Below are 14,011 nucleotides of genomic sequence, written 5' to 3'. Positions count from 1 at the left end.
CTAATGTACCACCTTTTCCATCTATTTTCCTACCGATACATTTCGATTGGTGGTCGCCGGAAAGCGTTGGAATTACAACGTATAGTATGGGGAACAAAAAATCCAAGCAGTAATTTCCACAATCATCACTGTAGAACCCCAGAACAATCCCCTTTTCCAATTAATGGCAGCTAATTCGCATGTCTCCCTTTAGGGATTTTACTAACGTCTATTAGCCTAGGTAGCGTACATGTAAGGAACCGAGCATAGATTGCAAATATTTATACAGTAGCATAGGGCGTCCGCTGCTTTGGTGGATTGCATCATCACGCTAAGTATCATTCTACATTGTTCATTTGGGTAGTGAAGACGCAAACAGGTAGAACAAGAATTTCCGAAAATGAGTGATAATAGTTCTCAGCCTGGCAGGATCAAACGGAAACCGTCGGGGATTTTGAAACAGGACACACTCAAAACCCGCAGTTTGTCAGGCTCGTCTTCGATTGGTTGTGAAACAACGGCCGCTCATAAAAACGAGGTAAAACTTTGTCTGTCCTGCCTTGCCTAGCCAGACAGCGGAAAGCGGAAGCATGGCAAAAAGCCACTATCCCTTCAGCCGTCCATTGCAATTAATAAATGAGGCAGAACGCATAGCGTGATTCTTTATTATAAATATAAACCAAGAAATGTAACGAAAATGTCTATCACTTCAATTTTATCAGCAACGCGAATCTGACACAAAAGGAGTCGCTTTGAAGGATAACGCAGTAACAAGTGAGAGTGGTGGTGTAAGCGAATAGGGTATCTGACCTATTTTTGCCCAATAGTACACATGTGATAGTTTAGATTTCTAATTATGTTTACTAAGCGTGCTTTGAAATGCAAATTTGGTTTTCAATACGACTCGTCAGCAAACGAAACTGCATCATATTAGTGGAAAACTTCACGGAAAAGGGGCGAAGGATGGGTGCCTACGAATCGGCTATGAATATTTCCATTTCGTCACTTACCGTGCCACTCGGGTTTGTAAGCTTTTACAAGGAAGATAAAAAAATTAATTTCGTACAGGCGATAAAACAAGTGGGATGACACAGCGGGTGGCGAACCCAGCGCAGAAAGCAGCGAACTCAGCGCTTGACCCTTTCAGTATTGTCGTGTTTCGAGTAGCGGGTGAACGTAAGCGCCGTTCCTGGAAATCGGAATCGAACTACTCCCGTTTGGTATCTAGTTTCAAGTGGGAAAATGTGGTGTAGTGATATCATTCTAAGTTGCCGGTGAAATTTGTTTGTGGAGAAAGAAGCTTGTTCAATTCTTCAATTTACGTCTACAGCTGTTGTGATTATACATTTTTAATTTCTTTTTATCAGCTCTAAATTACTGAAGATACTCGAAGTTTTGTAGTTCAGTTGTAAGGACAACCAATTACTGTATTGTCTTTTTTGTGCTATTTATGTATATTTTTTGCTATAACCTAGGAAGGCTTAGACAGAAAAAAATGTCTTAGAGATACTTTGCGAGCTCGACAGATAAATATTTGTATTCGATAGAGGGTTTTTACGAGTGATTTCTCTCAAGATGTTTCTTAAAAAAAAACACGCTGCTCAAGAAAAAAAATATTAAAAAATAAATCGCTTCAAAACTTTTCAGGGCAATCATCACGAAAAAACGCCCCAATTTCAAACAACGCTTAATTGAAAAAAATTGATACACGCTTGTTTTGTTGTAGTTTCTAAATCCTTGTAGGAAGCACAAAAAATAGACTTTTGCCAGCAAATTTTGTACAGTCACGTTCACATAGGTACACTGAAAGAACTCGACACGACATTATAAAGTGTTTTGCACTTGAATTCGCCCTACTGATCAGAACATTTAAAATTCATGTGCGAAACACTTTAGAATTATTTATCGTGCAACACCTCATTTTCAAAAGGAAAACACATTCAATTCTCCTGTTATGACATATAAACATAAAGTGTTTGGATTTCGAATCTCAAATGAATGTTCACCGAGCTTCGAATGATTTTTATTCGATCTCAAAATGAAAACAGTTTTACTTGGAAATGATTGCATATAATGAAACCTTTGTTTTATTTATAAATTTGGAATTTTACTATAAAAATTCATCACCAAATATAAACTATTTGTTTCGGTTAAAGAAACCTGTAAAACAAACAAAGAATTAAATTAATTTAATTTAAATAATTGATGTTTTAATAAACAAATACTTGCCTCTAGCGTAAAGATGTTTTCGTCAGAATCTCTGTGATCTTGTGCTGGAAGGACGAAATAAGATAAGAATTCGATTCTTTTACGTGACATAAATCACTTACCTTGCAGAAATTTAAAGATGTAGTCCGGAAAATCGTCGAACTACTAAGCCGTATTACACTCGCTGATTTTTCATCTGTCGCCATTTTTCTACTTTTCAGCACAAACGGCACTTCATTTGACATATAAAAACAAAACAAATCAACTGAAAGTGTTTCGCACATGATAATCACTGTGATGAAACAGTGGGGCAGATTCAAGTGCAATTCACTTGGAAGGAATGTTGGAATCATACGTAAATGAAGTGCGGCTCATGGATATGAGTTGATGTGTGCGACAACTTGAAACGAAAGTGAAAAATGATTGAATTCGATGAAAAAAATTCTACAAATAACAATGCAGAGTCATTTTCATATCCAATTGATGAAACACTTGGATGGAGCGTGCGGAGTTTTTTCAGTGTATAAACTCTTCTTTTTGTTCACACAAAGTTGTTTGACACGGCACACGGAACAAAAGTGTTGCTTGAAGTGTCATAAAAACGCTTATTGGATAAACCAAAACTTGGCTCGGTTGGTACAAAATTATTTAGCGTAGCAGACGTCCTTTGAAGTTTTTGACGTAGGACTACGTCTTTGTTTTCTATACTAGATTACACTTTGTGAAAATGAAAATGAAACTGGCAAATGTTGCGTCAGATTTCAAACGGTTATAGCAAGCGAACGACTTAATGCATCTTAGTCATTTATATTTCGGTGGATAGGTAAAATGTGTAACAATTTTTTGATATTATGTTCAACATTGTTACTTTACTGCTTAATGGTGGAAAAAGGTGAAAAGTTCCAAGGTCAAGCTTTCCCATACATTTCCCTTGTTCTTGGCTTGCTTCCCAAGCACAGATATCAATAACATGGACGAAATAAATTCCACTGCCTACATATTTTGACTCTAAGCTGCGTGGCCACGCCTTAATGGTAAAAATCTACGCTGAACTCGATACAAAAGTCTGCGTGTGGAAAATTCAGGTTCAGTTTAGTTTGTTCCACAATAGCGAGTGCGGTGCAGCTGTTAAAGCTTTGCGACATTGAGAAACGAGAGCTGCATACGAGTCAACTCTCAGGCACCGCGGAGCATGTTACCTGTATTCTGCACACGGCAGCAATAATAACCATTGTACGCTGCAGGATATTTTGCTGGCACAGCTGCTGGAGGGCACAGCGGAGAGCAAATTTTATACGCGGCCAACAAAATAATCGATGCTACCGGTAGTGGTGTGATTATCAGCATTCTGTAGCATACATTTCGAGCTGAAGATTATCGAATCGGTTCTTTTTAGAACTATAAGATGATGAAGATAAGAGTTATGAGAATTTTCACAACTACTACTAGTGTGAAATTTTTATCTATTTCTAAATAATCATTTTTACAATAACGACCAGGGCGCACCAAAGACCTATGAATAGTTTATCACAACAAAACATAACCCTCATTTTAAGAATTTTCACTGCTAAATTGAGTGATTTTCCGGTTTAATTGTTTGTTTGTGTTCACTCGAACACCGTTATCAGTCAAATGTTAGAAACGAAAATTAGTTAATCTAAGAACCAGAGTGATTTGCGCATCGGGAAAGCAAAACCTTTCTTTTGATGCTTATGAAAATCACTCAGTAGTATTGAAGGTGTTTTGGTTTGTTCCTCTTTCTCGAAGCTACGTAGCCACGCCTTAATTGCAAAAATCTGCTCTGAACTCGATACAAAAGACTGCGTGTAGAAAATTCAGCTTCAGTTTAGTTTGTTACACATAAGCTAGAGCAGTGCAGCTGTTAAAGGTACGCGACATTGAGAAACGAGAGCTGCATACGAGTCAACTCAAAATATTCATGGTGCGATTATCAGCGTTCAGCTGTAGCACGAATTTTTAACTGAATATTATGGAATCGGTTCTTTTCAGAACTATAGATGCTTGAAGATAAGAGTTATGAGAATTTTCGCAACTACTACTAGTGTAAAATTTTCATGTATCCATGCTTCGTTAGTTTTAAAATAACGACTATCAAAAATTAACGGTAGTGTTACCTATGAACAGTTAAGCGCAGCATATAATAATATTTAGTTTAGCATATATTAAATATTTAGTCCTACGTCACCATTCCATACAACCCCTAGGGCTGTATACCTTGTAGTATTTGATTGACGGTGTGACCTCTCAGAAGATTACTACTTTTCATTAAATTGGGGTCACCACAACCTAGGTTGCAAAGCGAGTTCGTGTGGGGTTCAGTTGCTGGTTCCAAAATCGAGGTCTACGACGTGTTCTTGCCGTTTTGTTGAATGTGGGTGGAAAGGAATGGGACTAGACTTGGGCATGGATGGATTTCAGGAAAACGTATATAAGGGACATGTAGGGTAGGTCGCGACTCGCCAAGACATCACGAACAGGGACAGCTGGCTCTCTACCCTCGGCCCGGAGGGAAGTTATTAATTTAGACCTGGCGTCACGGTGTACAGGGCATGACCAAACAACGTGCTCTATGTCGTGATAACCTTCACCACAGGCACAGATACCACTCTCCCCGAGCCCAATACGACGGAGATGCGTATCAAATCTATAGTGATTGGACATAAGCCGAGACATCACGCAAATGAAATCTCGACCTACATCCAACCCCTTGAACCACGGGTTCGTCGACACCTTGGGGATTATGGAATGTAACCACCTTCCCAGTTCCCCCTTGGTCCAAGAATTTTGCCAACTGATGCTCGTATTCTGACGTACAAATGCGAAAAATTCATTAAAGGCAATTGGTCTTTCATAAATTCCACCGTTTGTTGCGCCCACCTTAGCCAAAGAGTCCGCTTTCTCATTGCCCGGTATCGAGCAGTGAGAAGGGACCCACGCTAAGGTAATCTGAGTAGATTTTTCGGATAAAGCACTCAGATGTTCCCGTATTTTCCCCAGGAAATACGGAGAGTGCTTAACATCTTTCATCGATCGGAGAGCCTCAATGGAACTGAGACTGTCCGTAAAGATGAAATAATGGTCCGTGGGCATTTTTTCGATAATCCCTAGGGTGTACTGAATTGCAGCTAATTCTGCGACGTAAACAGAAGCAGGATTATTGAGCTTATGGGAGACGGTTAAATTGTTATTGAAGATACCGAAGCCAGTGGACGCATCAAGAAGTGATCCGTCAGTGTAGTACATATTGTCGCAGTTGATGTTTCGATATTTATTGGAAAAAGTTTTAGGGATCTGCTGCACGCGTAAATGATCCGGGATTCCACGAGTTTCTTCTATCATGGATGTTTCGAAAAACACAGTAGAATCAGAAGAGTTTGATAAGTTGACACGATTTGGAATATTCAAAGAAGGGTTAATATTTTGGGACATGTGATTGAAATACAATGTCATAAAACGGGTTTGAGAATTGAGTTCGATTAACCTTTCAAAATTTTCAATCACAGAACGGTTCAAGACCTCACATTTGATAAGAATACGAGAAGACAGGCTCCAGAAGCGGTTTTTCAACGGTAGAACTCCGGCTAAGATCTCCAAACTCATCGTATGGGTTGATTGCATGCAACCCAAGGTGATACGCAAACAACGATATTGTATTCGCTCCAGTTTGATCAAATGTGTGTTTGCTGCGGAGCGGAAGCAGAAACACCCGTATTCAATTACAGACAATATCGTTGTTTGGTAAAGCCTTATAAGGTCTCCTGGGTGGGCTCCCCACCATGATCCGGTTATTGTACGAAGAAAATTTACTCTTTGCTGACTTTTCTTCATCAGATACCTAACATGGCAACCCCAGGTGCCCTTAGAGTCGAACCAGACACCAAGATACTTATGCACCAAAACCTGAGAGATCGTTTTACCCATTAATTGTGCTTGGAGCTGAGCAGGTTCATGCTTCCTAGAAAAAACTACTATCTCAGTCTTCTCCGGAGAGAATTCGATACCTAGTTGTAAAGCCCAAGCAGACAAATTGTCCAAGGTATCTTGCAATGGTCCTTGCAAATCGGCAGCTTTGGCTCCTGTAACAGAGATTACACTGTCATCTGCAAGTTGTCTTATCGTGCATGAATTTGCCAGACATTCGTCGATGTCATTTACATAAAAGTTGTGAAGAAGGGGGCTTAAACATGAGCCCTGGGGAAGACCCATGTAGCTAATGCGAAAAGTTGCCAAATCGCCGTGCGTAAAATGCATGTGCTTTTCGGACAGCAAATTGTGCAAAAAATTGTTTAAAATTGGAGAAAATCCTTGTCGGTGAAGTTTGCCCGAAAGAATGTCAATAGAAACGGAATCAAAAGCCCCCTTAATGTCCAAGAACGCAGACGCCATTTGTTCTTTGCGAGCATACGCCAGCTGAATATCTGTTGGAAGCAACGCAAGACAATCATTCGTCCCTTTGGCACGGCGGAAGCCAAATTGAGTATCTGATAGTAGGCCATTTGATTCGACCCAATGGTCTAAACGACGGAGTATCATTTTTTCCATCAATTTCCGGATACAGGATAGCATTGCAATCGGCCTATAAGAATTGTGATCAGAAGCTGGTTTCCCTGTTTTTGGATGGCGATCACCTTCACTTGCCTCCAATCCTGCGGAACAATGTTTTGCACCAGGAACTTATTGAACAAGTTCATCAAGCACCTCTTGGCATTGCCGGGTAGATTCTTCAACAAGTTGAATTTGATTCTATCTAACCCAGGCGCGTTATTGTTACAGGACAGGAGGGCAACTGAAAATTCTGCCATCGTAAAAGGTGATTCTATCGCGTCGTGGCCCGGAGACGTATCGCGAACAAGGTTTTGCGCAGGAACAGAGTCCGGACATACTTTCCTGGCAAAATCAAATATCCACCTATTCGAAGACTCCTCGCTTTCGTTGACCGTTACGCGATTCCGCATTCTTCGGGCTGTGTTCTAAAGAGTGCTCATTGATGTCTCCCTCGACGTCTCGTTTACGAACCGACGCCAATATCCGCGTTTCTTTGCCTTAGTCAAGCTTTTAAACTTGGTATCAAGCTCCGAATAACGTTTAAAGTCGTCGGCATCGTCTGTATCCCGGAAGGTCAGATCCGCGTCGGATCTTTGCGTGTAGGCATCGGAGCACTCTTTGTACCACCACGGAGTGGGAGGCGGTTCTTTGATCGTTACGCCAGGGTATTTCTTCGTTTGAGCTTGCAACGCGGCGTCGAGAATCAAGCCCGCGAGGAGGTTGTATTCTTCAAGCGGTGGATGATGTTGAATCGAATCGACCGTTTTCGAAATCATTTCCTCGTATAAATTCCAATCGACATTCCGTGTGAGGTCATACGGAATATCAATTGGTCGCATGCGAGTTGAACCGTTAGTAATTGAAATAAGAATAGGCAAATAGTCGCTACCGTGAGGATCGAGGATAGATCCAAAGCGCTTGGGCGCGCTGGAGGTTTCGGGATACGTGTCATTTCACCGTTGTTCAAAATAGTCATGTCGAAGTCATCGCAAAGGTTATAGATCAAAGAGGAGCGGTTATCATTGTAAGGGGAACCCCAAGCCACACCATGAGAGTTGAAGTCTCCCAAAATCAAACGTGGCGAGGGAAGAAGTTCTATTAAATCAAAGAGCAGCCGTTGCCCAACCTGTGCTCTGGGAGGAATATATATTGAGGCAATACAAAGCTCTTTACCTTGTATTGTCATTTGACATGCGACAACTTCGATGCCTGGAATCGAGGGGAGGTTAATACGATAGAAAGAATAGCACTTTTTAATCCCTAGAAGTACTCCTCCATATGGGGTGTCTCGATCAAGGCGAATAATATTAAAATCATGGAAGTTAAGATCAATATTTGAAGTAAGCCAAGTTTCACAAAGGGAAAATGCATCGCATTTGTTTTTATTTATCAAAACTTTAAATGAATCAATTATTGGTAAAATACTTCTACAATTCCACTGTAAGACAGAGATAGGATCCTTCATATACGCGGATGAATTAGGCATCGAAGGATACAATCGCTGCAAGGAGGGGCCATTGGGCAGTCAACTGCTTCAAAAATTATCTAACTGTTGGGAGAAGTACTGTGAGGAAATTTTTAATTGGATCAGGTATATTGAAGTTTTCAAAAATCCAATCCACGATGTTAGAAAAATTCACCAATCCAGAGTTTATTTGATTATCTGGGTGTGCGAATGGAACAACTGGGGTTTTAGATGTTCCAGGAAGTGCTGGGAACTCCTTCTGGGACTTTAAATTTGCAAGCCCAGGAGGAGTTTGCTTCGGCTTTTCCGCAGCACTTTTAGATTTGTTCGTATTATTCATTCCATCTTGAGAAACCTTAGGTCCTTTCCTGGGAAGCTTAGGAGAGGAAAGGTTTTTCCTCTTTCTAGTCTCCCCAAGACAGGCAAAAGAAGTTTCCTCTCGTGGTTCGTCAGAGTCGGTTTCATCTGAAGACAACAGATCAAAGGGGTTCGATGTTATGGTAGAAGTGGTCACGGTCTTCTTAAGAATCTCCGCGTAAGAACGCTTTGAGCGCTCCTTAAGAGACCGTTTAATTTTATCTCTGCGTTGCATGTACACCGGGCATGCGGAAAGCTCATGTAGATTTTCCCCGCAGTGAATCACTTTTCAGCGTTTACACTGCAAGAATCTTCCGCATGAGTCTCCCCACACTTGCCACACCGTGCCTTATTGCAGCAGTAGGCAGCTGTATGGCCTAACTGCTTGCAATTGGTACAATTCATAACACGGGGCACATACAAACGCACAGGCAGACGAGCCTGGTTGATAGAAACGTGGCTAGGGAGTGCAGATCCGGCAAACGTAACGCGAAACGAGTCTGACGGAGTGTATACTTTTTTACCGGAGACGAGCGGCATGGACCGTAATTGCTTAACATCCAATACTTTCGCCTCGGTAGTGGATTTTTTGAAGCAGCCGACGCCGCTTCCCAGAATACACTCAACAGTCAGACTCGAATCGGTTATTACACCGTCGATCTCCACGTCTCGTGCAGGTACATACACGCGATACTCGCGTGTAAAGAGCTCAGAGCGAGCTCTATCGTTGGCCTGATCCAGATCATTGACCACGACACGGAGCTTGTTTGGTCTGACTTTTGCGATTTCGGTCACGGCCTTGTATCGTGACGTCAGATCTTTCGCGATTTGTAACGTGTTCAGTGATTTTCCTCCTGGTTTGGGCCTCATGTAGAGAACCGGTGGACCCGTTGATCCGTCTGGGTAGAGCCTGGGACGAGGATTGACTAAAGCAGGGACAGAGGGGGGGGGGGGGTGAACAGGAGGGACAGGGTCGGGTGGGTTTGGAGACGGGGGATCGGGGGCTGAGGGATCCACATCCATTGCGCTCAAACTAGCGCAAAAGAACAGTGGCAAAGAATCACGTACCTCTTCTTCTTTGTTGTCTTCAATAGCACAATCACCGAGTCTTTCGGTGCTGGAACGGGCAGCTTCGCAGCGGCACAGCTATAGCACAATAGCAGGATGACTTTCGGATTATCAGTTTGTCTTTACACCGCACTTCGCACTCTTTGAAACACGACCGAGTAAGCAATGCTTTATTTCTTCTTCACACAGTAGCGACTTTATAGCGAGACAATCACTTAATGCGTCCGTTTTCGTCGAGCGTTCGGGACGGAATGCTTTCCATAAGTTGTTTTTAAGTTTCAGAAAAATTCAAAATGATATCTGGTGTAGGGTAAATGTACCAATAGTGGCGCAAATAGTAGCTACTTCTGAGAAATTTTAACGAATCCAATTGAGACTTAGTTAACTTTGGATTATGAACATATGATTTGATAGACAATTTAGTTGTTTTGATGATAAATAACTCGTTGTGCATTTTTAAAACTAATGAATTTGAAAAAAATCAACAATTGTTATCATAGCTTTTGTGTAACTGAGGATGTACACTCGAAAACGGTTGAAAACAGAATGAAAACTAACTTGCGCAAATGTGCCGTATTTATATCGGTTTAATAGCGTCGCAGAAAGTTCTCGGCTCTTTTTTCACCTTCTTCCATGCGGTTGAATGAACTTGGTGGAATAGACTGCTGAATGGCCTTTGTTCCAGTGCAAGTGTCAATGAAATGTCCTTTGAAATGTTGTTTTTATTCGTAGCTTAGAAGTAGTGAATAGGAAGGGCATTGTCCTGCAGCGATGATGTAACGATATAGTTCAAAAGCTGTTCGCTGCGCAAACACTGTATATGCGCTGAATATTCAAAAATCTGAACTGTAAACGATTTGTTTTCGTTTGACACTTGTAAACATTCGAATGCCTCCACTATGGGAGCAACGGTGTTTCTGTGTACCAATAATAGCGCAGTTGAAAAAAAACGGGGTTAAATCAAACAAAAACGATTTAAGTGCTAATGAATCTTTAAATTGATGAGTTTTCTACACAATAAGTACTAAAAATTATATGAGACTTTGTTTTAACTTAATAAATATCCCTTAAATAAAATCGAATGCAGCTTAAGAAAACACTAAAAATCAAGCGGTATTCAGCTAGTGATTTGGAAAAACGTTATTTCTCTTTAGTGTTTCACTAGAAAAAGGGAATTTTTCCCTTAAACATTACATAAAACCCATACAAACATGTTGCATTATTCTTTTTTTGCCAGTCTTACTCAAAATAAAAGAAAAAAACTCTCTATATCGCACTACCTCCACTATTGGTACTACCTCCACTAAGGATACATTTACCCTAATTTTCCGTTCTCTGAGCGTCACCCATATTGAATTTTCGGTTTCCGAAGTATCAGACCGTTTAAGGCGGTGTGTAACCGGAGGTCGTTATCTTGGTTTTAGAAATGACGCCTGGAGTCGGATTCTGGCCTGCTGACCTCATCTCGATATTAGATGGTATTTTTCCCTTCTAGGCTAATTTCCAGGAACCGAAAGCCGCCATCCTGATTATAAAAAAAAATTAAAAATTTCAATTTTATGGAGACAAGTCGTTAACAACCCATTGTCAAATCCAGAATACGTCTTCACATCAATCGTTCTTGGGGTAGTCATCTCACGGTGTCCCGCTGGAGCGTTATTGAAAAAAAGGCCATCAAATCCAAGTATTATTGTCAATTCTTGAGGTCATTTTACCTCTCTGGTAAAATAAAAAAAAATATACCGACTGGATCTCGAGAAACTTCGATTTTAGGGTGTTAAATTTTTTTCAAAACAATCGAACAACCGATATTCGATTAGCGTTATATCACTGAGAAACGTCCGATTCTACTAATTCATTGGAGAAAAGTAGGCGGGTTTTAAAACGTCAAAAAGTTTCAACTTCCAATTTTCACCGTCGATGTTTTTCTTTCAAATGGATCTCCACAAAAAATAACAGAAATCTGGTGTGTGTACTGCGCCTTTCGAGGGCATCGTCGCTTCGACCGATAACTGTCTCTAATTGTCTCCAACACCCGCCGTCAGGGAATCGTCATCCTTACTACATATCCAACGAGTATGGGATTAGCTAAGGAGTCGCGGACCTCTGTCGCGCTTTCTGCTGAATATTTCACTGGTCACTCCTCCGACATTCGTGTCACGTGATCTAAAGTGGGCTGTGTTTTGACCGGGCTTCGTAACCCGTGAAAGGTCCCATTTGCGACTAACCATCCTCCTTTAGTGATTGCGTTTCTTTTCGGCCGCTGTAGCCTCTTGATAACTCTCCCTCAACTGGTGTGCAGGGCTGGAATTCACCTCAGTGCAGACAGAACCACACGCGATAAAAAGTTACACACAAAACAAAGTGTCGCATTTTTTCAGAGTCCAATCTTTAGAACAAGAGCAATTCTCGCCGGAACCGTCTACCAATTGACTACCAGGAGGACCTTCAATTCTGATTTTTCCGAGATGATGGCGCGATTCAAGATGGCGATCGATGTTTTTCTTTGTTTTGGACACTCTCCATATGTTTTAGCAAGAAGCTCATAAAAACTCTTCCTCCACGTCATCGTGAAAAAATTTAGTCTTTGATTTTCGTTTAGAAATAAAAAGTTTTGGCTTCTTGAAAAAAGTTTTTAGGCAAAATTTCAGCGCAATTTTTTTAGATTAAACCAATTCCAACCAAACTAAAAAAAAAATCGATGGGAACAATTTCATGAACTTTAGAAATTTGCAAAAAGTAAAAGAGTAAATCAATCACAAAAATCATGAAAATCATAGTTTTTCTAACGCATGAATTGTTTTATGCATCCTTTAATGTTAGTCATGGAATAAAGAGAAAAAGAACTTCAACTTGCTTAGTCATGAAAACTAGGGTAGTCATAATTATTGTAATTGTATATAATTTTCATTAAAAGTAACTAGGGCCTGACAATTTTAAGAAACTGCCGACATCCATCGCAGGGTGGCGGAAACCTTAAAAGTCAGGGAATGTCAGGGAATTCATTTTTTGATTAGGGAAGTCAGAGAATATCAGGGAAAACGGGGAAGTATTGAACCTTTGAAGGTAGGGTAAGGGCACCGGTTTTGGCCATAGTATGTTATGTATGAGAGATATTTGACCTTCTTCCTTCGAAAAATATGTAATTGAATAATTTCAACGGGGGAATCGGATGAAATCGCCTATATTCTGCACTAACAATGAGTTTAAATAATCAAATTATGTTGTATTGTTTACATATTTTCCAATCAAAAAACTTCTCTAGGTTCCTGTTTTGGCCAAAGCTCTTCTAAATTGGCCACTTGGGTCTCCCATTGTGGCCAATTCGCGAAAAAGTTGGATTCACACGAATTTATTTTATATTTTGACTTTATCATACAGATATATTTTAACAGCAGAAAATCCTCGTTTTTGTAATAACCGAAGGGCCAGTACATATAATAATCAAACTAAATAATGAGATTATATTCACACATAGCTAGCAGGGCAAAGTACTTCAAGTTAGAATTTGTTTAAACTTAATCGAATGTTTAATAACACTGACATCACATCATTGACCTATAATAATTTTTCGTCTGTCATTGGTCTACATTAAAAAGTTTCCGCTCTTTCCTTTTTCATATAGAAACTTTTTCGTATTATTTGCTAACATCAACTTCGGTAACTTAAGTGCCATTTATTATAGTCAAGTTAAGGTTGAGAATCCGAAGCGTTAGTTTTGGTAAATACAACAGAAGTTACAGATTTGTAAATTAACTGAACAAACCGAGACTTTCTAATCCAAAACTGTAGTTTCACATATCTCATGCGTTTAAAATATCAGCTCGAAAAACTGCATACATTTCATGTTTCGCATAAACATCAATACGTTACCATGGTTTTGTTTACATATGGCCAATATCAGGTTTATGAATCATGGAATTGCATTAATATGTGGCCAAGAATGGATCAATTAACGTTTTTGGAAGCTGTAGGTAATTTTGATATTGAAAAATCACACCAAAATGTCTACTTTTTTACCCATGTGCTGTAGTAAGTTGTGTGCCTGATGCTGGTAACAAGATTTGTTATAGAAATGGGCAAATTTAAACAAAGTTATGCTCTATGAAAAATAGCTTGCAAACTACCTAAACGTTAGGCTGTATAGTGAACTTGACAGAGCATAGTTAGCTCCTTTATTAAAAATACGCATATTTATTTGCTTAAGTTTGTAATAGTCAAATAAAGAAATTAAAAGGTTGAGGTTAAATTTTTCATGAATTTTTGATTGGATGAAATTAGGGGCATTTCGGAGGATTGAGGGCTTTTTCATTATAAACAACCCGACTATCACGGTACCACTGAGGCGCCTCTCGACTATTAGTGGCA

General features: G+C 40.1%; 1 protein-coding gene across 4 annotated transcripts in view; it reads left to right on the top strand.

Moving 5' to 3' along the window:
* Positions 1–345: 345 nt before the first annotated feature.
* LOC129725852 (transmembrane channel-like protein) overlaps positions 346–14,011 on the top strand; it is a 33,432-nt gene continuing 19,766 nt past the window's right edge. Inside the window, exon 1 of one of the 4 annotated variants that reach the window (XM_055682175.1) lies at positions 346–517. In XM_055682175.1, the coding sequence (XP_055538150.1) occupies positions 380–517 (138 nt within the window). In that variant the 5' untranslated portion in view covers positions 346–379. Of the gene's footprint in view, positions 518–1,148; positions 1,200–1,221; positions 1,388–14,011 lie in introns of those variants that run through there. The other 3 variants (XM_055682179.1, XM_055682176.1, XM_055682178.1) reach the window with 3 other exon arrangements.

The sequence above is a fragment of the Wyeomyia smithii genome, chromosome 2 (genome assembly GCF_029784165.1).
Source record: "Wyeomyia smithii strain HCP4-BCI-WySm-NY-G18 chromosome 2, ASM2978416v1, whole genome shotgun sequence".
NCBI classification, from domain to species: Eukaryota; Metazoa; Arthropoda; class Insecta; order Diptera; family Culicidae; genus Wyeomyia; species Wyeomyia smithii.
Note: the sequence above shows the minus strand (reverse complement) of the source record. Positions and strands in the feature narration are given on the sequence as shown.